At 40.4% G+C, this 23,660-nt stretch overlaps 1 protein-coding gene across 1 annotated transcript; it reads left to right on the plus strand.

The window, feature by feature from the left end:
* The first annotated feature begins 1,643 nt into the window (after positions 1 to 1,643).
* LOC124267228 (homeobox expressed in ES cells 1-like) lies at positions 1,644 to 22,751 on the plus strand. The gene is made up of 3 exons (XM_046702144.1): positions 1,644 to 2,097; positions 14,202 to 14,371; positions 22,452 to 22,751. Exons 1-3 carry the CDS (start codon positions 1,644 to 1,646, stop codon positions 22,749 to 22,751), a joined length of 924 nt encoding a protein of 307 aa, XP_046558100.1.
* Positions 22,752 to 23,660: the final 909 nt, after the last annotated feature.

Raw genomic sequence — 23,660 nt, forward strand, 5'->3', positions numbered from 1 at the left:
TTAAGTAGACGATATCTAAAATCTTTCTAGATGATCAAACATTGTCCTATTTACAAACATTGTCCTATTAAAATTATTCAAATTTGAATATATGATGTGATTACGGGTCCACCGGAGAGTAAGTAATGCTTTATCACTCAATGGATCATATAGTCATTAAGTTGATACATGATATGACAATGGATCATATAGTCATTAAGTAAACGTTGATACATGATAAGACAATGGATACAGTGATTACTAAGTTGCTTTATCATTGCACATGAAACATCTTTACAGCAACCGTCTCTAATCAGCCTAGATTATTACTCTTCGATCTTACAGACTTTAATATTTCTTACGAATTTCGTTTGTTATCTTTTCAGAGGTGTCGTTAATTTAAAAAAAGGAAGAAACATAAACACCTATCAGACACATCAAACAAACTAAACTGATCCCGAAAATCTCAGACACGTAAAGAGGTATTCATTTGAAAATGAATGTTATATTTCATTCCTACTGTCGGTAATGTCAAAACGTAATACCTATCCTCCATGATGTCGTGGACACATGGCAACGGGACATTCTGTGCATTTAATTGCATTTGAAAAACATTTTCTTAATAATTGCCTTTAAAGTTATATTTGACACACACAAACACGTTTTTGTTTTTTCAAGCATGAGTGTTGAATTCTATTCTTTAAAAACATAATAAGAAGGTAAAAATTACAGGAGTGTGTAGAAAACTAGAAACGCATTTATGAACATATAGAAATATTGAACAAACTATCTAATATGATGTTTTTCTCATTTACTGAAAGCAAAAATGAAAGGAGAGTTCGGTATTTTCTGAAACAGATTTTTAATATCGTCCTACCTGTTTTGTCCACTTAAACGTATTAAAAACATAGTCTGTAATCCGTAGTAATTCATACCGCGCACACTTCTCTGTTTTCAATAATCATAAAATTGTTTCATTTTGCCAAATATCGGCGAGATCAGTTCCATGATTTATGTATTTCATTAGAGTGAGATTTGTTGCAGGTAGCGGTTATGTCCTCGACCCACGGACATATTGCTGCTGGCGGCATATGCTAGCCCCTCCCCCGGGCTCGGGTTCCCTCGGAAATGGATTACCCCGTTACTGACCTAGTAATTACACGCTCGCGGTCCAGACTCAGGGCAAAATCTCCATCTCAACACAGAAGAAACATCGTGGAAATTATCGCGCTAATAGTACAATAGAGATACACCATATGTTAGCGGAAACCGCATGTAAACATCTAAGACAAGGCAGTTCCGTGGTGTTCCGTCTTAGCTCCGCCCCTTTTAAGAGATAGACGGAAGGACTAGAGTGAGATGGGGCAGCTACCTGTCAACTTGACTTATTATACCAATGCGACTGCGCAGACGCACGCTCTGAGACTAATGAACCAATGAGAATCGTTGATATTAACACCTATCTAATACGCGCTTATAACGATTTCAGTGCTATTGGCAGCTAGCATTTGGTAATTGACTAGTGACCTGTCTGTTCATTAAAGTAATTACAAGTGAAGTATTTGACTTTTAAGCCTGCGAATCTGTACGGAGGATCGAAAAGGTTTGTATCAGACCTAACTTGTCAACAGCCATCATTGTGGAAGGAGAAGCAAGCAGTCACCATGTTGTCGTCTTTTCTGGCAAACACTTACAACTACCAGCACCCAGACAACTCGCACCTTTTCTTCCCAGCGCCGCTCAACGTCCCCCAGTTCTCATACGGTAGACAACCCACATTTCCCCCTTCGTCGACACCATCCACATCAACGACACCAACGACACTGACAACATCATCATCCCCATCAGAAGCCTGCAGCATGGAGGTGAAGCAAGAAGCCGAGGAGGAAGCCATCCCCGTGGCAAACACGTCCTCCGCCACCATAAAGTTCTCCATAGACAATATTCTGGGTCTGAGATCGGAGTCCGACAAGGGGGACAGTGCCAATGGTGATGTTCCACAACAACCTATGTGTGGTGACGAAGACGAAGCAGACGACAACCAAGGAGTTCTGGATGAAGAGTATCCAAGATTTCCCTGGCTTCAGTGTACCCGCTACAAGCCACCAAAATTGCCAAGTAAGACTATTAACCATTTCTCAGTGAATTATAATCAGGTTTTTCAAGTTATCATCTTTAGACCCTCTCACAAGTCTTGTCACAGATGTAGGAATATCACACTGTCCTGAACCAATATGGTTTAATACGTGTCCAATAAGTGGCAAAAATATTCCTAGAAGCCAGTCAGTCAATTCTCTTTGCGATTGCGACAAATGCCATTAAATTGGTTTAATAGACAAAAACTGACATCAGTAAGCATCCAGCATCCGATGATGAAGAGGCGGTGCATGTTCCTCGAACGTTTCCTTATTTTATACCACCTTGTGTTGGTGTGTCGCGCTCGGTTGCCGTCTTTTAATTCATGTATAATCACTATTTCTTAGGATAGTCCTTCTCACGCTAAGCTTTACGCGAACACCTAGTTTTGTCGCTATTTGATAGTGATTTCATATAATATGAAACATCAACGCCCAAGAATAATCAGCTACCTGCCGAAACAGATTCCGTTAGGAGTAAGAGGCAAAACAGTGGTTTTACATATAAATGGATCACTCAAAATCAGTGATGACACCAGGTGTTCCCGAAAAGGGTCAGCCTGTCCTATCCTAATAATGAATGCTTTTGATATGTCAGGACTCTAATTATAGTGGATACTTCTTTATTTTCTTTATTTATATTTTTAAAATTTATTATTGTGGAAAGGACTTCCCCCTTGTATTTAGAATTCAAGAAAATCTTCCTACATTACTGAGAACTTATTACTTTTAAAGAAAAATCACATTTTACAAATCTTTATAAATGAATTTTGTTCATATGCTTCATACTGACAAATTCGGCGACCTTTTGTATGTGGCATTTGAAATACGTTATTGCCAATCGACATTCAACGATAAAAAAACCAACAAATATGTAACTAATGGAAAAAAAATAAAAAGGCAAAACATTTGAACCATTGGAATTTGAACATATAATACATATAGCAATGAATTTAAACAGCGTTCCCCAGATACTGATTAAAACATAATGAGACACAACGAAAACTGATTACAGAGATGTAGATTGAATAATCACGATACAGTGTCATAGTTTAATCAAGTATGGTGACGCACTCAACACTGGGTAGTTTATATAATCCTCTATTCTCACAGGAATGTGCGACATACTGACAAACCCCGTCACTATTAGACCCTCACACAATGTCCTCGTTGAAGAAATCAATGACTTTACAGGAACCCACGCGACGAACCACGTCCGTTCTCTGTTATTACATATGTAAATTAATCACATACATAATAGGTTTGATTCTAATTACCTGTTAGGTATGTAGGTGTCAGCAGATGCTGCCCCCCTCTCAATGACGGATACGGGAGGGGTGAAAGATGGTGACTGGAGTAATTAATACATTCAGTTTCTTCAACAGTAATCCATGTCTAAGTACAAGTAGTACATTTGATTTTGGGCAGAAAAAACACATCAACATTTACAGCAGAGAAAAGAAATCTGGTTTAAAAATCGAATTTAACTGATTCCAATTTCCCTTATCATTAATTTAAACTATTTAAAAAAAAGTATTTGTTTGTTTTATTTGAATTTATGAAATGTTGGGTGAATTTATATTTATCTTTTATATTTACGTTTTATATTGGGAATGAATTAGACGTCCACTTTATGTGGATATGTCTGCTTTGACGTCGTGTTCTATCGCTGATATTAAACTAACGGTACTTTAATGTCTTTAACACTCGCCACGAATATACAACTATACCCGTGGAAAGATCTACATAATTATTCCGTTATAATTCTCTGTTTCAGAAAACAAATAGATTGTTTTCTCTTCCATACAATCCATTAAATGGTTCTCATATGATTTATAGATGCTTAACTTTCTTTGGTTAATGAGATTTATATCAAAATATGAACATTTCAAGTTATGGTGATCGGTTTATGGTAATCTGTTTCATTTTAGTATCATCCATTTGGATTTGATTGTAGGACAAAAATGGTAATTTAGATTGTGACTAGTACAATCACGAGTTAATGAAATTATATCGTCTTCGACGATTAGACACCGAGGAAAAACAGTTTTACGAGTAGAAACAACAGATAATGAGAAAGTATTACTATGGCTAGAGGCAAGTCCTGATTATAGTGCTTTGTTCATTTCATACAGTTGTCCATTGTAAATACTGATATTGGCTTCAAAGATTAAATGGAAATTAAAAAGTAAGTTTTGTTAGGCTTTATTAATATTATACCCGTTAGACAGATTTTAATCATAATAATAAAACACACAATTCTTAATTGTGGAGTATTTGAAAAATAAGTTTTTTATCAATAAAAAAAAAATCTTAACGTTCATAAAAATTCATTGATCATTATGTGTAGTGTCCACACTAATCTATATGTAATGTGGCATTAAACTGAACAAATAAATCGGGATGTTAGTGAGTCTTTATGGTACCATTTCCTTCTTTCCTTCAAGACAGGGGACATGTTTGAAAATATTAACACTAGGTTTTGATATATATACGATTGAGATAAAGTGCATATTTACATTTAATCATTTTCACGTTATCTTGAGTATTAATTCGGTGCAGTTCACATAATGCTTGAAGATCTTGTTTATTTTTTTTTAGAATTTACGATTTCAAATCGATATGAAAAACCTCTTGTGTAGTTAGCGCTTTTTTATCATATATTTCTGAACGAACGCCGACGATTTTTCGTCTTCTGTTAACGTTAACAAAACTGGTACTTTAGAAAATATTTCTTTTCATTATAGTTGCACAGAAAGTCGTGGGAGCCCTTGTATGTGTCTCTATTTTGTTTGATCGTTTTTCGTTACAGACACAAACAAATTAAGTGATTAAGATTTTCAATCATACACGGGTTCGTTATGGTACGCTTTCGCTTGTACGCTTGTCGCCAAAACTTATTCCATGGTCACATGAGAGAAATATTAAACTGTCTTGAACCACAGATAAATATGCCTGACCTATGTCTTGCGAAGTGACAAAATGATTTAAAGCTTTAGGTGTACAATTCCTGAAAGGTTTAGTTTCAAAATGTTTCAACTTTATTACTTGTTAATGTCATGTATATCAATTGGTTTCCATATTACACACATTCAAATGCGTTCATTAATCATGTTGAAACGTTCATTTGATATCGGTTTTATGTGTTAGCGCCGCATATCCGTTGTTAGTCGTACGTTACCATTTAAAATAACATTTGAGTATGCGCGCCCACTGTCTTATTCTTCTTCTTCTTGTAACACACATTTAATTATAATTTAAATATAGATAATTGCAAGATTGTTTCGGGTGATCCTGGCCCAGTCAGGCTTGTTAGGAGTATCGTTACCTCACGCGACCCAAACAGCAATGGTATCTCTCCAAAGAAGCGCTGCCAAGTCGAAGCAGTTCGGAGAATTTGAAGACCCCCCAACACTCTACCTTTCGGCATTACTCGGCGCTGTCATCCTGGCAACCAGTCCGGGTAGTCTTTCAATTCAGATATGTGTGTGTGTGTTTGTGTGTGTGTGTTTGTGTGTGTGTTTGTTTGTTTGTGCGTGTGTGTGTGTTTGTTTGTTTGTTTGTGTGTGTGTGTGTGTGTGTGTGTGTGTGTGTGTGTGTGTGTGTGTGTGTGTGTGTGTGTGTGTGTGTGTGTGTGTGTGTGTGTGTGTGTGTGTGTGTGTGTGTGTGTGTGCCGAACCTAAGGCACCAAGAACAATGGATAGACGAAGAATTTTATTTAGCAAGCGACGTCTGCATATTTGCCATGTTTTTCCTGAACCTTGTCAGTGATATAAGTGTCCAAAGGGATAGATAATTCAATGATAACATTCATTCAGTGGATATATTTTAAAAAATCCCTTAACACTCTCTACATATGGCGATTCTACCATGGATGGAATTAGAACCACTAGCATGGCGAAAACGGCAATAAATGGAACCAAGCTATGTCCTCAAGATCCCTTGTCTAAGATACTGTGTTTTTGTTCCAAGGCTGGGTATCCATTAGAGTATTTTTATTTACAAATTTAAATATACAAATGCAGCAAAAGTGTTCCGGTAATCTTGCACTGTCAGGCTGGCTAGGCTCATCATCAATTCAGGGCCAAGGAGTCCTATACACGCGAATCTGACTGCAGACGCTGTCGAAGCGAACCGATCAAGAAATGTTCAGGCTCCAATTGTGGGTGCCCGCCTTGATATTAAAGGAATATTGAAACTCACCGTTTGAAATTGAAGAATGAGCGTAAATTGAAAAAAGCCTCTCACAAACGTGTTTCCACATGGCGATACAAATAAAGAGTATTGTACTGTACAAAAATTACACAAGGCGCTTACATATTGGCACGTTTAGTCATTAGATGGAATCAGATATCTGAACTTTTTTCAGCAGGTCTTGCTGCTATTTTAATCACTTTCTGTGTGATGTTCAAACTGAAGACCACACATGCCATTTAACAAAGAGCCTTAGTTTGTAATCCAATAGGTTTTCTCATTTTGCCAAGCCTAGTGTTAGAGTCTGTATCCCTTCGATGCCAACCCAATGCTACTGAAAGCTCTGGCAACAACATATAAGGTTTGAAACGTGCACCTTTTTAATTTATAAACGTTAACACTGAGTTTACATTCAGTCGGATATTGGAGCCATGTTAAACCCCTGATGTAGATATATTAAAATGTGCCCATTGCTTGAGAGAGATATGAGGTAATGGCCTGTATGTCTTCGTGTTCAAATCATTAAAGTATTGTGTTTACTTTTAATTCTAGACGTGTCAGATAATCTGCTAGAACGTATGTCACACACAACGTTAGGGTTATTGGAAAAGGGCAATAGTATTCAGGCAGACAGAAATACTGGAATCGATATATTTTGAGAGATACTTATTCCAAAGGTTACAGTGACACAGCTTTTCAGATTGAACAATTCAGCATGGAGACATAAACGCACTTAAATTTGTAAAGACATGTAAATGTGAAAAACAAGACCTTTCTAACATAATATCCATTAAACAGTCGGATGCGACAAAAGCAAGGGCAAGAATTTTTGCCTCCGTCTCTCAACCCATCACCCCCAACTCCCACCCCCACCCTCATACACACACTTTGGTGCATTCCCCCATAACAAGGGTCGACTCCACCCAGTCCGTAGGCGACATTTCACATCAAACTCTCTTTAATTCCGCGGCTGTGTTAGGTTTAATGACAGGTGTTTGCTCGAAAGACGTGTGATGAGCTCTTCACTAATACATAGCTATACACACGTGTTGATAACTGCTACTTTGACCTGGTAATGAAATAGTGGCGCGTTTCCGTCAATTAATTTAGAGAGGTGATGAGAGGATACAAGATAGAACGCTGATCCTGTAAACACCCCAGGCATGGACCTGGAGACTGATCTCAGCTGATACCATCTTGCCGTGATCCCTAGTTCCTGTGTTGGGCTGTGACAAGGGGACCACTTGCCGCCTGCCCTCATCGGGTGGATCGCATACATGTCCTTAGTGAAGCCACTTGTTTTATTATTATCAATCATGGAATATGATACAAATAAATGCTACACCAAATGTAGGCATATTATATAGAGTGAAATTTTTGAAATGAACCCGTTTCTACTTTAATGTTATAAAAACGTTTTGGGTTACATCAAATGAACTTCACGCCGAGTTGAATTACATCATTGTAATTGATGGAAACATCATAAAAGTACAAACTATTTAAACTTATACATCTGTGAATCGCAAAGCAATATTTTAAAGACATCATGTAGTTTTGCTCTCTTAAAGAACGTGATACATTAGAATCATTACAAGCATAATAAAAGCAATATCTTATAAGAAACGACGCCATGAACTCTCTTATCATGCTCATTTGTTAAGTTTTCTGTCCTCGGTTGAATTCAATTTTGTTTCTACATCTAATATTACCTGAATTCTCATTTCGCAAAGACATTTCAAAATAAACAAGTAAAAAAGACCAAATATCTATGAAGAGATGTAATTATCTACGGAACATTGGTTCTACGTCGTTCATTACCTTAATGAAATTGACTACTGTTTGAAATAGATTTATTGACATCTAAATATCTCCATTAATTAGATTTTTCTGCCGTTATCCCTGAGAGTATAGCGGTACAGTAGGTCGCAGTACAGCGCTCTGTCTCCACGTAGACTGGAATGTGTGCATCCAGTTGTTGGGAAAACGAGGAAGCTTAATCAGTTCAGGTTTTCTATTTCAATTCGCTTTCTCTTTGAAAATGATTTCATTAGCTTCTGATTTGATTGTATTTGGTCATTTTCCATAGGAAACGATTAATTAGAATGGGACAGGGTTGTTTATTGCTACTATATTTTATTGGCGACTTATTTCAACGAGTGATGGCAGCGGTATCAACCTGTTTCGTCTAATTTTTAAAACAGGGAAACAGCAGCAGAGGCCGTTTGTCTTAACGGTAGGTTAAACGATTGCCATCTTAGCTTCATTTTCACCAATCACACCAGACTAGTCATCGGCATTTCAAAAGCACATCTCCAATTCTCCCTTACATCATAACGTCCTTGCGATCAGGTGTAGGTTCCAACAACTCGAAAGGACGTTATGGAATATCATACCAATGGCTTAAAGTAATGAAAAGTTAAAGGGGCAGAATAAAATTGCTATCAGGCAAGTGGAGCTTAATATTGTTCAGCGATGCTTGTGATCGTATTAGCCTCTGTTAGCTCAGGCGTATGTGGGATCGTCATGTTGACGCGAAATAAAGCGCGACCTATGACATTAAAGTAAATGTCCACGAAGAAGCCTCTTGTAGAAGTAAGTAATCTTATAATTAAATTATGTTAGTGTATTCTTGGATATTATTTCAGTGATTACTGAAACTGGAATCCAGATTAAAGGTGAGAGGCATCAAACAAACCATTTGCCAAGGCTATTAATAAAAACCATTCTTCACGTCGACATTTTCTTTTCTTGTAACGTTTTATGCTATGATGTATTTCTTATACATCAAACACGGTCACACTCCAGAAATACCTATTTCCAAATGAACAATTGTCATAAAATGCTGTCATGTGCGTTAATCCATACAATCACTTTAAAATGTTATCGTGTTTGTAGTATCAGAACAATGTAAATAGTTTTTTTATTTTATAAGAACGTCAGTATATTTACTCAGTGTAAACATAACGATCCCGGCCAGTAATTGTAATGTGCTGTGTCAAATGTGCCATTAAGATTTGAAATAGGACATGTGTATGATGTTCACAGTAACCTAATAAACAGTGTTAAATGTCTCTGAGGTACACGTACACAGTACATATGATTAGAGCCATTTTTGTCCATAAATCAAGAAATTAGCAATATCTTCTAAAAACCTTTATAGATGATTATACCTTTTTTCAATGGCAAGTTTGGGTCATATAGGGTTAGCTGATTGAAAGTTAAGGCTAATATGTGTCAAGACTGATTAAAGTGAGTTCTGCGTTTTATGTTATATTTTTAGGGTAACAACAATGTAAGCATAATTCGTTTAAAAAATCCCCGAATGCTTGCCTGAGTATTGCACTCTCAGTGGTGAGGAATCGAGTGATTTCCTATGGGCAAGCGGGTGTTTTATTATGATAACAGCAGCAATCAATGACAACGTCCAATAGAATTCTTCATAGCACTAATAGGGGCGGTGGGGTGGCCTAGTGGTTAAAGCGTTCGCTCGTCACGCCGAAGACCTGGGTTCGATTCTCTACATGGGTACAATGTGTGAAGCCCATTTCTGGTGTCCCCCGCCGTGATATTGCTGGAATATTGCTAAAAGCGGCGTTAAACCATACTCACGCACTCACTCACTCACAACACAAATAGAATTATGTAATATCTATTTCATATTAGGAGCTATTGAGATATATAATTTAATATTTTTAACGATATTTAATCAACCAGTAGCTCGTGTTTAACATCGATCCTGTGTCGGTACACCATACTGTGTGATATCGCATAGATAGTTAGATGGATCACGCATATTATAATCAGCTGTTACCTTTATGGTACATGTAGTTACCTATGTCGCAAACATCTAATATGTAGTTACCTATGTCACGTATATCACCTATGTCACGTGAGGACCACTACATTGTGGGGACTAGGGACACGGGATAGCGTGAGGACTACTACATTGTGGGGACTAGGGGTCAGGGATAGCGTGAGGACTACTACATTGTGGGGACTAGGGGTCAGGGATAGCGTGAGGACTACTACATTGTGGGGACTAGGGGTCAGGGATAGCGTGAGGACTACTACTTTGTGGGGACTAGGGGTCAGGGATAGCGTGAGGACTACTACATTGTGGGGACAAGGGGTCAGGGATAGCGTGACGACCACTACATTGTTGGGACTAGGGACACGGGATAGCGTGAGGAATTTTGGACCCGGAATAGAGGGGACTAGTATGTCTGGTAATTTTAACAACCTCTAACTTGTTTTTCTCAGTTGGCTGTGAGAAGGTATTTGAGCTGTTGAAATAGTTAGATTGATAATAGCCTCGACTTACCTATTACCTATATGAAATGTGATGAACATATCAGAGAAAAGATGTCACAAGCGGACGTTCAGCGTCAATTGTCCTCCTATCGTATACTCCGTTAATGGCTTCTGTATATGATGAATGAGCTAATAAGACTTACAAATGATGGTACCTGTCATTACCACGATAGAGGATATCCAGTTTGACATTTTCTTTCCATTCCTACAGTAAAGCCGTGTAGTTTAAGGCCATGCGTCACCAGTGTCACGTTACAACAAAGTCTGGGCGTACTATAGCACATACATTTACCGAAACAATATACTGTGATGGTCCACGCGTTATACCGTGTCCCCTAGTCCCCACAATGTAGTAGTCCTCACGCTATACCGTGTCCCCTAGTCCCAACAATGTAGTGGTCCTCACGCTATCCCGTGTCCCCTAGTCCCAACAATGTAGTGGTCCTCACGCTATACCGTGTCCGCTAGTCCCAACAATGTGGTGGTCATCCCTGTCCCCCTATACAATGTAGTGTCCCTGTGTCCCTAGTCCCCACAATGTAGTGGTCCTCACGCTATACCGTGTCCCCTAGTCCCAACAATGTAGTGGTCCTCACGCTATCTATACCGTGTCCCCTAGTCCCCACAATGTAGTGGTCTCCCTATAGTCCCCTAGTCCCAACAATGTGGTGGTCCTCACGCTATCCCGTGTCCCCTAGTCCCCACAATGTAGTGGTCCTCATGCTATACCGTGTCCCCTAGTCCCAACAATGTGGTGGTCCTCATGCTATACCGTGTCCCCTAGTCCCCACAATGTAGTGGTCCTCATGCTATACCGTGTCCCCTAGTCCCAACAATGTGGTGGTCCTCACGCTATCCCGTGTCCCCTAGTCCCCACAATGTAGTGGTCCTCACGCTATCCCGTGTCCCCTAGTCCCCACAATGTAGTGGTCCTCACGCTATCCCGTGTCCCCTAGTCCCCACAATGTAGTGGTCCTCATGCTATCCCGTGTCCCCTAGTCCCCACAATGTAGTGGTCCTCATGCTATACCGTGTCCCCTAGTCCCAACAAGGTGGTGGTCCTCACGCTATCCCGTGTCCCCTAGTCCCAACAATGTGGTGGTCCTCATGCTATCCCGTGTCCCCTAGTCCCAACAATGTGGTGGTCCTCACGCTATCCCGTGTCCCCTAGTCCCAACAATGTGGTGGTCCTCATGCTATCCCGTGTCCCCTAGTCCCAACAATGTGGTGGTCCTCATGCTATCCCGTGTCCCCTAGTCCCAACTGTGGTGGTCCTCATGCTATACCGTGTCCCCTAGTCCCAACAATGTGGTGGTATCCTCACGCTATCCCGTGTCCCCTAGTCCCCAACAATCCCGTGTCCCCTAGTGGTGGTCCTCACGCTATACCGTGTCCCCTAGTCCCAACAATGTGGTGGTGGTCCTCACGTGTCCCCTATCCCCAAGGGTGGTGGTGTCCCCTAGTCCCCTAGTCCAAACAAGGTGGTGGTCCTCATGCTATCCCGTGTCCCCTAGTCCCAACAATGTGGTGGTCCTCATGCTATACCGTGTCCCCTAGTCCCCACAATGTGGTGGTCCTCACGCTATCCCGTGTCCCCTAGTCCCAACAAGGTGGTGGTCCTCATGCTATACCGTGTCCCCTAGTCCCAACAATGTGGTGGTCCTCACGCTATCCCGTGTCCCCTAGTCCCAACAAGGTGGTGGTCCTCATGCTATACCGTGTCCCCTAGTCCCAACAATGTGGTGGTCCTCACGCTATCCCGTGTCCCCTAGTCCCAACAATGTGGTGGTCCTCACGCTATCCCGTGTCCCCTAGTCCCAACAATGTGGTGGTCCTCACGCTATCCCGTGTCCCCTAGTCCCAACAAGATGGTGGTCCTCACGCTATCCCGTGTCCCCTAGTCCCAACAATGTGGTGGTCCTCACGCTATCCCGTGTCCCCTAGTCCCAACAAACAGGTGGTCCTCATGCTATCCCGTGTCCCCTAGTCCCAACAATGTGGTGGTCCTCATGCTATACCGTGTCCCCTAGTCCCAACAAGGTGGTGGTCCTCATGCTATACCGTGTCCCCTAGTCCCCTCACGCTAAGTCCCAACAAGGTGGTGGTCCTCATGCTATACCGTGTCCCCTAGTCCCAACAATGTGGTGGTCCTCAAGCTATCCCGTGTCCCCTAGTCCCAACAAGGTGGTGGTCCTCATGCTATACCGTGTCCCCTAGTCCCAACAAGGTGGTGGTCCTCATGCTATACCGTGTCCCCTAGTCCCAACAATGTGGTGGTCCTCATGCTATATCGTGTCCCCTAGTCCCAACAATGTGGTGGTCCTCACGCTATACCGTGTCCCCTAGTCCCAACAATGTAGTGGTCCTCACGTTATCCCGTGTCCCCTAGTCCCAACAAGGTGGTGGTCCTCACGCTATCCCGTGTCCCATAGTCCCAACAATGTGGTGGTCCTCAAGCTATCCCGTGGCCCCAATTTCCCTTACTCTACCTGCAACTCCGTACACCGATGTCCACGGTAAGAAACACCTCACTGGTTGTTCCAGGTGGCATTTGTCACCAATAGTGTTGACCATAAATATGTACACATCTCTGTCTTCAAAGAAGCTGACGGAGCTAAGCCCATATTTCTTGCTGCACTTCTCCATTCCCATCTGGAATATGTGACAGAACATTTAAGCACCCCATGGGCTCCAGTTACAGACTGTAAGGGTTGTTTCATATTTAGTTCTATAAATACAAAGTGTTACAATGCTGTCGACAAGACGTGTGTGACAATAAGGATGAGATCAACGTCCTAAAACTAAAGTAAAAACGTTTGGTCAGGGGTACAACATCCAAAACATCAGCAAAACTTCAGTTTTCAATTCAGAGGATCTTACACAATTTGAGGCGTCAGTGTTAAAACCGGTGCCCGGTGCAATTCCCTATTTTGAATTTACCCTTTGTCACAAAGGCAGTGATGGCGTCATAATCTGGACTGGCGGAAATACTATTTCAGGAACACTGGTAATGAAAATAGCTACATCAAAGTCGGAGAAATAGTTCCCTTTCCTAATCATCCCTGGGACAAGTGACAGAAGTTGATTAGAGAATGCGTCATTACATTATGGTATATTTGGCTTGAGGACGTAACTGGTGACAATGTTATCAGAGGTCTGGTGTCCGTGAGAAACCAGGGATATGATAGGGTCTTAAACCATCATGGACGAAGACTTCCACAAACACCTGGTGTCATCATTGTAACTTTACAGTTTTTTAATGTAGACGTCTGTGAAATGTGTTTGAACTAGGATATGTTTAAATTATTAATTTTAATTGTAATGGGCGATTGGGGAAGGTCAGTGGTTGAAACATTTTTACTTTACGACTAAGGCCCTGATGCGATTCCCCACATAGGTACATTGGTGAAGCCCATGTCTGGTGTTCAAGTATTGTTTGAATTTTGGTAAAGGCGGCTTAGGACAAGACTCACTAAATATCCCACATGGTGGCACAGAGAAACTAATGTGAATCCATTTCTAACGTTTTGACAAACCTTTTTCCTTGAACATAAATAAATTTAAATATCTTTCCAATTGTAGGACTGAAGAAGAAGGATGGGGTGAAAAGGAGGAAGCTCGGCCGCAACCCACGTGTTCCTTTCACTCAACATCAGGTGGCAGTTTTAGAGGAGAAGTTTCGCCGAACTCACTACCTCAGTAGCATGGATGTTGCCGAACTGTCGACAGCGCTCAACCTATCAGACAACCGGGTAAGAATCAATTTTGTCCCAACCATTTCTTACAATAATGGAACTCTTCTTCACATATTTACACCTTTGTATCGTGGTGTTGCTTAGGTCAGGTCATCTATACCAGCAAGGTCAATAGACATTGTTCAGTGGTATACATTGCGTGAGCAATTTTCAAATGGAAATAACGTCTATTATAAATAAAGATCGGGATGTGGGCTCTTTTTTTGCATAAATGATATCTTCTGAGTCGACCAATTGGAGTGCGCGCGTGAGTTTGGGGTTGACACTCAATAATATTTAGGTGACTTCTTTGAGAGGCATTTTAGAAGTTGTATAGGGGAAGGACCAAGTTCTATGGATAGTCAACTTCTTTATTGTATTGAGTGCGACGTTTCGGTGTATGCACTAACACCGTTATCAAGCAAGTACTATACCTATACAACTTCTAAAATGCCTCTCAAAGAAGTTATCCGCCAACCACATGGAGACGTGGCAATTAAGTCACTTGCTTGATAACGGCGTTAGTACCTACACCGAAACGCCGCACTCATTGCAATAACGAATATTTAGGTGATACAGCCTGTTAGTTTGATCACGGAAAGGGGAAACTCTGAGTAAAGATGCACCATCTTGGTGAAACCAAGGATGAGAATCAGGGCTGATCTTCACAAGATCCTGGCACGGGGGTGCTACTCTACACTGGGAAATACAAAACTGCCGCGTTCCCTGTTAGTTCGAGAGACAACACTTACTCGCCTAGCTGGAAACGACATGTCATTTCCTCGGCGTGGCACCACAAGAGTCCAATTGTTCAACATAAGGCTAAACCCAGGCTCCGTTCCACGAAACGATCATATTACCTCGACGATCGTAACTACCATACATGATCGACCTCCTCTGTGTGTTGGGGTGGGTTTGGGGTATGGTGGGTTTGGGGTAGGGTTGGTTTGGGGTTGGGTTGGTTTGGGGTAGGGAGGCTTTGGGGTAGGTTGGGTTTGGGGTAGGGAGGTAACTTTGTGTTTCTCCGTACATGCTCCGTCAACTCCTCTGTGGTTGCCTCTCTGTGGTTTCGTTGGCGGGAGAGAGTGAAGCAGACGACTTTTTGGCAACTTTTAATTGCTCGGTATTAATTAACCACAAGTTTTTAAGAATGAATTTGGTGTTCCGCTTAAGACTAACCACACGTCTCTCATATGTAATGGTTAAAGGTGTACAAAACACAAAAGTTAATTCATTCTTTAAGGCATATGAATGTTTTGTTTTTGTTTTCTAAATTATAAACTTACACAACTGCACTCTCTCACAAGTTTAAAGTACACCTTATGATCACGTTCCTTAAAAGATGCGTAATATAAACACAAACCTCGTCTATTGTCAGATACAATGTACATGAATTAAATGCTATGTAAACAGCTTTTTGAGAAAGTTTGGAACTTTTTAACGAAATCTGATACGTCATATTTCTGGGGGCTCTGCGACTATCATGAAGCCGTCTATTATGATGCCACAGATTAGTTTATACATATAATAATATTTTACCTCCGAGGTATCTCGGAATAAAGAGTTGACATTTCCAAAATAATAAATTTTCGACAAATTGATGAGCTGTCAAACGTAACTGTTTTTCACTTCGGTATTAATGTTTAATCTAGTTGACAATATTGCTTCTCCGTTTGTCTGCTATTGTCTGTATTTCTTGCCGTCGTTACTGTCAGCTGAAGAGCACAGTAATATGACAATATACATGATTTGAGAATTCATTTAGTGCACTGATTACAGGAAATACGATCCGACTACTATAAAGGCATATAGCTGCCATGAAAGATTAGAAGAAAAGAAATCAAAGCAATATGGCGAATTAACTCTACGGAGCTAGTCTGTGCTATATTAACTTGACTTGTAAGGCTTACTCTTCATAAGCATTCGTCACAAACTAATTGTCTACTCTCTGAATCGCTGAAAGGTTATATGTAATTCTCTTGCAAGACATTCCGCTTAAGGGTTTGTCAACGTTGTGCGAAAGAAGTCGTCACCATAGGCAGCCAGTCTGCTGTATACTGAGGGCAATAATCTTTAATAAATCGTGAGCGTATTCGACGGACTCAGGAATATATGATATTTTAAAACTTCACCACCGGGCAAAAAGAGTACGCACTTGAAAACTGGACTTGTCTAAACAATTACAAACGTTATGAAAACGTTTTTGAGTGAAAACGGTAACCGAACACAACAAACTTGAAAAAACCCTAAAAAAACTATGACACTCGTGTTAAACAGATCACCATCAAATCACCATTTTTTTTATTGCTTTGATCTTCGCCACCATCAAACACTGGTGTATGCGTTCTTTTGTCCAGCTTTTTATAATAGTAGACTACTACATGTTACTGTAGAATTCCAGCTACAACTATGTTTTAGGTGGATGTTTCTATTTGTTATAGAAATGCTTTATTAATACATAGCAGACACTTTTCCTCAAGTATAAATATAACCAAACTAGAAAATACAAGACTTTTACCTGACGAGTTACGTGTATGTAATATATTTTCGTCTTAAATTAAATTTTTCAAAACCCTGTGTGTCGTGGGAACATCTGTTTCTTTAACAGTCGATGTCGCGATATAAACACATGAATTTATGCCAGGGGCTTATCGTTGATAGCATGCAACATCCTGGACATGCGTCAGTGTTTAGAGCACTTGGGAAAGACGCTGTTGGGAGTTTAAACGGGCGGCGTCCACCCTGACGACGAGAGGGGCGTAGGCAGAAAAGTATAGCTTGCTGTCCGGTAGGCGTGTCGGTCAAGCCAGCTTGTCGTCTTCTGGTTGTGGAAACTAAAGAGACATGCCCCGGGTGGATAGTTGACATTTATCGGCGTGTAATGACTGGTTGGTGATCGGTGCTGACAAATATAATCTTTCTGATTGATGACAGAGCTGACTTCTGCTACTGTTTCATCAACACACGTGCGACCGCTTCCCTATGATATATCATTAAACCAAAATACTTAACATATTTTTCAAGAAGTTATTTTAGTTATCAATGTTTTATAATGTTTTTTTCCATTAAAACAATTGGAAATACATAGGATATTAATGGCACGATTTTTACCAATATCCAGATATGTTTGACACAGAGTAATTTTCAGTCTACGCTCTGATGCATACACGCTTTCGATAGGATTGCCAATCCAACATGGAGGACTTGATGCGTATATCTAACTATGATAAGGTCAAAGGAAAATATATTTAAAAACTTAAAAGTTGTCCTCCAATCCCTCCGTCACCAATCTAAATACAATGTGCCCGAGAAACATCCCGTGTCTGTTTTGTAGACAGACAGACAGACAGACAGACAGATAGATAGTTAATTTTGGTTTCACCTGTACAATACAACATAAAAACACAATAAGATACATAAATACTTTGCCGAGCCCCCCTTCCCCATTTAGGGTTACGAGAGACACACAAAGAATTTAAGAACATTATGTGCTATAAAATACATAACATGATTTACATATCGTTGTATAAAATACCCCTTCTTCTATCTAAAATAAATGTGCAGGTTTTGGCCGATAAAAATACAATATCTGGGTTGGACAATAAGACTTTATCACAGGCGTATTCTTAGAAGTTCAACCAGTGAGGTTGTGTTGTGTGTGTAAGGTGACGATTTAAGGAGGTTATTTATACTACCCATCAAAAGTTTAGTCTCACTTAAAGCACTCACTATGTGTATGTATGGTTACGTCAAAGATTAATTTCTCCACTAACTTGGGGGAACCAATTGCAAACTTTATGCAGATGAATTGCACTAGGATCTTTCATCATATTGCTAAAAAGTATGTGCAGATATCGTGCATGTGAACAGCTGCGTTTTGGTGTAAAGATTTGTGAAACATTCGCCAATTTTCACTGAGTTTCATCATACATTGAACTCATGAGAATAATCTTTTCAACGTGTCGAATTTGTTGTATAATAGATCAGTTCTTGTGTAACACAGTACCTTTAAACAGTACGGAATAGTTTGCAATATCTAGTATAGAACAGATGACTTAAGTAAGTGGCTACATTTACACTAGCGAGTCTAAACTTTTGATGGGTAGTACATAAACCATCAGATCCAAATTACCACGATTTAAACTACAATAATCATATCCCTCTTACGACAAACATAGGATACACGTTTGAACAATTTAGTCATATTAACAATATTTTGTAAGCATGGCAAATCGGTCGTTACTTGTGGGTTTGTTGATGCATTTATTGTTATTGTTTGTTTTGTAAATATGTGGATGAGACATTTAGATAAGACACGATCAGACTTCTCCAAGGAGAAATTGTCCTCGCTAATTTGTCTGATCAGTTTCTTTGTTGATACAATTAGGAGTTTCTGCTCGCTCGGCTTGCAAGATCTGAACAAGGGGATTTGGCTAAGGATGTTAAATAATCTTCAGGTATATCTGTGATCTGTTATGGTTCAACAATCGCAATTTATTTCCAAAGATGTACTCATCAGAATTAGAAGTAAACCAATGAAACGGCCTTATCGGTTTCATACTGGGATCATAAACAAGTGACGAAAACCCGACACACAAGACTGTATAAGAAGGATGACTACAACTTTCCTATGTCGAACAATATACCATGGTGAAGTCTCTGCTCTATGTTACATACGGGCATCATACTTGTGTTTTGGCCTTGTGCTTGTTTGTTGACATTTTGATAACCTTATGATAACGTTTGTAAATGTTTGTCAAATCCGAGTGTATAAGAGTTTTTTTTCTGTACGTACATGTAGACAGATACACGGTTAATTCTGTGGGTTAGCTTAGCAGTATTCAAAGGTCGCTGAAACAGAGGGTAGAAATCTTTTACTTGATCTAATAACATGTTTCTAACCCGCACCACCATACCTGCTACCCTTGGAGGATTCCCATTGTTTCATGCTTTGTGTCGGTGTTTGACTTTAGTTAGGACTCAACCTCCGACGGTCCCCACCCCTCAACTCACTTCAACAATCGTCCCCACCCTACGGCTCACTTCCATAACCGCCCCCACCCACGGCTCAGTTCATCCTTTGTTTTTCTCACCCCCACCCCACAATGAGAACAGTTTCTCTGGTCGGAACCCGCAGTGAGGGCAAATCGTAATTAGCTCTGTACGGCAAGAATCAAGTATCTAATATTGTCTTGTAGCAGACCGATACTTTCGCATCTCGTCATTATCTCCGGGCGAATCGCGCGGGTAACCTTACCTGTCCAGCAACTCGCGTGCGTTGTTGCTACAGTCCCATCTGTGCCGTGCATATTAAAGGCTGAACCAGTCGAGCCATTAACGACTTTCTAATCTCAGGTAGAATCGCCTCAAAACAAATCCCGGCTTTTGAAGCCAGTGTAACATTTAAACACCAGCTTCTGCTACACCTATCATTTGGACAGATTTGTTTAGGAAACTAATTTTGCGCACAGTTGATATCGACGCCGCTTACACCATTGTTTCACGAGTCGCAGGTGTAGAACCATTGTGTTTTTATCCTTTGCCATGCGGATTCAATCATATACTGTTCAGAAACAGGTAATGCATCAGTGTACTTGCTGAGGACAACGTATGCCCAACGCTACTGAGATGCCGTTTGAAACAGCTCTCTGTGATATTCATTACACAAAAGCTTCAACACCTTGTCCACACCCGTAACAAATCAGGCTACTAACAAGATACAATATAGGGTTTGGAGAACATCGCCGTTATGCCAACACCCGGACTACCAGAAATACCACAAATACGCCAAACCTACAGTACAGGATATACCAGACTAAATATAGCATACTCAGTATGCTATATTTGGGATTTACACTTTCTCAGTAAAATACAAATTCTTGTACTTTCGTTAAGTTGAGACCCATCCGGGATTCGAACCCACACTCTCAGAGTCAGACACCTAATCGCCAGCACACAAACCTGAAGTACTAGACATACTATTCTGAAAATACTTGATTAAATGTTACAATTTCTTCAAAAACAGTTATAAAAATCCCCGTAGCTATTCGAGTTGAATTGTCTAATATCAGTTTATTTACCACATTACATTCAGTTTTGATAATATTGTCAATGAAACAGGAGCAACGTTTTTCAAATACATGAAATGTTAGACTGACTACGTACCAATCTGCCAATTTACTTCATGTTTCAGATTATAATAAATAGGACAGCAAAGTATTCTTATATTCCATCAGGCAATCTCGTAAAAAGTATTCATGTAATTAAAAAAAATACATTTAAATGTTATTTACCAGTGATTATTGAGTACTAAAACATTATTGTTTAGATATGAACAGATCGTATTTGATCCGATGGGTTGGTGAGGATTTACATTTATGATTGGTCCAAGACTATATGAAATGACACATATTACCGTTAGACGCGACAAGCAACGTGAACTTGGAATACGCTCGATAGATATCAGTAACGAAACAGTCATCACTCATATTTAAGTAATATCTGAAATTGTTCATATACAGGCATGGACACTCATATTGACGTATATCCGGCATACGGGATTGCCGCGGGCAAATTTCATACTTGTTATAAAGCTAAGTCTATTATAGTGAAACTTTCAGATATCACCTCCCTGCTCAGGTTACATATTTTGACAATTTAATGAAATCTTGAGATCTAATATAAGCTATCGTATTTACCTAACATATTTCATTGACATTATATCATGGTAAAGGGAATTATGTTCTGAAATGAGGTATTCTGGAACGATATAGAGAGATAATTAAGCTTGGTTATAGGCACATATCCGTTTGTTCTTTTTAGGGTTAGAATGCCAGGAATAAAACACTGTGGGTTATGTTATTGGCTTTTATCTTGATTAGATTAAAAAGTTTAAAATAGCCCGTGGGTGTCTTCGTTGGTAAATAATATCGTGAATATGGAATTTTGAATTAATTAATATTTCAGACGTTAATATGATACCAGTAATGCTGAATATATAAATATTAAAATTACATAATTTTATCTGTGGTATGCCTCTCATAAGCACACGATATCGGTATTCTGTTACTTAGCTACATGTTGTATCCACGACCGACGTTCTGTTACTGGTGAGAGTTGGTAGGTAGGTGTGGGTTAGAGCTGTTACCTCCTTTGATATATGGGAGATAAGGCCACATTTACTCTCATGATTATGATGTAAACATTTAAAGAGCTCCTTAAAATCTCGCTAACTCATATTGAATTTTAAGTGAGTTTGGTTTAACGGTTTATTTCAAGGCTTCTCCGGCGTCACTTGGGTGAGAGGCCTGAGCCATTCGCCACATTTATGAACTACACTAGTACGGTATGGAAAGTTCTGACAAATCTGGAAACATAGTCCGGGCGAATAGCTTCTGGCACCGTTAATGGTTGCAACTCTGCACAGCATTTCCTACTCGTATCTCCAGAAGAATTCCGTGTGTAAGCACTATGCACCAGTAAGTCTCAGTGTCTTATTTAGATCTATTCAAATATGATTTTGATGGACTCAAGGACGTAAAGACATTTATCTTACCTCACACATAAATGTCGCTTTCTGATTGGCTGAGCGCTCTTCTATTATTTTCAATGTACCCCGCTGTGAATGGCAACTCATTCTCTACTTCGTGGTAGTAATTCTTTATCTCGAATAACATTGAATCACGTATGATGTACGGAAATTACCGATGTTTTGCGCATGCAAATCGATGGAAGGGAGATAACTCTAAATCTGTTCTTCTTGTCAGCAAAATATAGCGATGGCTACAAAAAGATTTGTACCCGTGCTTCAAACAATTCAAAATTAACATTAAGGCGTTCGGTAAGATAAATACGTTGTTCACTGGTCCCTCGGGGCGCATGTGTTGATGTACCCTCGATGTTTGTTTATGTCGGGCTCAGGGAACATAAACAAACATCGAGGGTACATCAACCCATGCCCCCCTCGTGACCAGTGAACAACTTATAATGTCCACCAATAAGCTTGTTAGTCCCTGTGCCCAGATCACTGTGTATTTAGATCATGTAACGAGTGTTGTGTCTGAATTTGTTCTAAAACAAGTTCTTTTTTTTGTCACAGGTGAAGATCTGGTTCCAGAACCGGCGTGCACGTGAACGTCGCGACAGAGAGGCAGCGCAGACGTCAGCACTTTTCCCGCCCAAACCATCCCAGCCTCTCATGGTGCCTTCAGTCACATGGCCCATCCCCTCAACAACCACTAACACAGCTTTCGCCCAACTCCGCACAGCCATCCAGCAGAGTCGAGGGAGCTTCCTCCCCTCAGCGTTCAGTCTCTACCTCCCTCGCCCCACGGGGCAGGACGGGGGCAAGTGTAACGTGGACACAACCGACGATCGTTCCGACAAGTACTGTAGTTGAAGTCAAGAGACTGAAGGGCAAGAGTCACACCCAACTTAGACTATTTCTTTCTGAAAAGAAAATACCTGTATCTGCGCCGCTGTAAAAATGAAAGGGTAGATGTACCCAGGCGTGTACATATGGACAAGGAGATTCAGACTGAATTGAACACGATGAAGACGATGACATGCTGAGAGCCTATCGGTTCACCGTGCACCGTGCTCTGGTACATGTCCATACAGGAGAAAACAGGAGACGGTGTCAAGATTGTAAACATTTGTAGGCCTCAGAGTATATCACTGTAGACCTGAGCCATGACTTGAGACTAGACGTCACTTCCGGCCGCCTTGTGTGTAAAAAGCTGTCCAGTAATCCGCGTTGGCATGGAAACGAGACCCGGTTCTACACCTGAACAGCGACTGGAGGTTTTGAATCCGACCAGAAGGACCACCATAGACCATCATGACTATGTATACGACAATCCATAATTAAAACTGGTGAATCTCGTGGAACGTGAGGTTGTTTCATCAAACATGATCTGATGTGATGATCTGCACGTGGTTAACGATTGATGTTAGTCATGAGGAACTGTCACTGTATTGTTTGTAAATAAAAACGTCATATTCAAATCCCGCTTGGCTGACTTTCTTTGTATAAAAGATTGATTGAGTTTACGCCGCTTTTAGCAATATTCCAGCAATATCACTGCGGGCGACACCAGAAATGGGCTTCACCTACTGTACCCATGTGAGGATTCGAACCCGGGTCTTCGGCGTGACGAATATCACTTTAACCACTAGGCTACCCCACCACCCCTTGTATAAAAGAAGTATACATCATTATATATAACCTTTCTGTTAGATCGGATCTGTAATGATTGGTCGGGTACTCGTGAGTGTGTCCCGACAGTGCACTATCGATTTACTTGTT

Source organism: Haliotis rubra, unplaced genomic scaffold, assembly GCF_003918875.1.
Source record: "Haliotis rubra isolate DU_JTF1 unplaced genomic scaffold, ASM391887v1 Scf13, whole genome shotgun sequence".
NCBI classification, from domain to species: Eukaryota; Metazoa; Mollusca; class Gastropoda; order Lepetellida; family Haliotidae; genus Haliotis; species Haliotis rubra.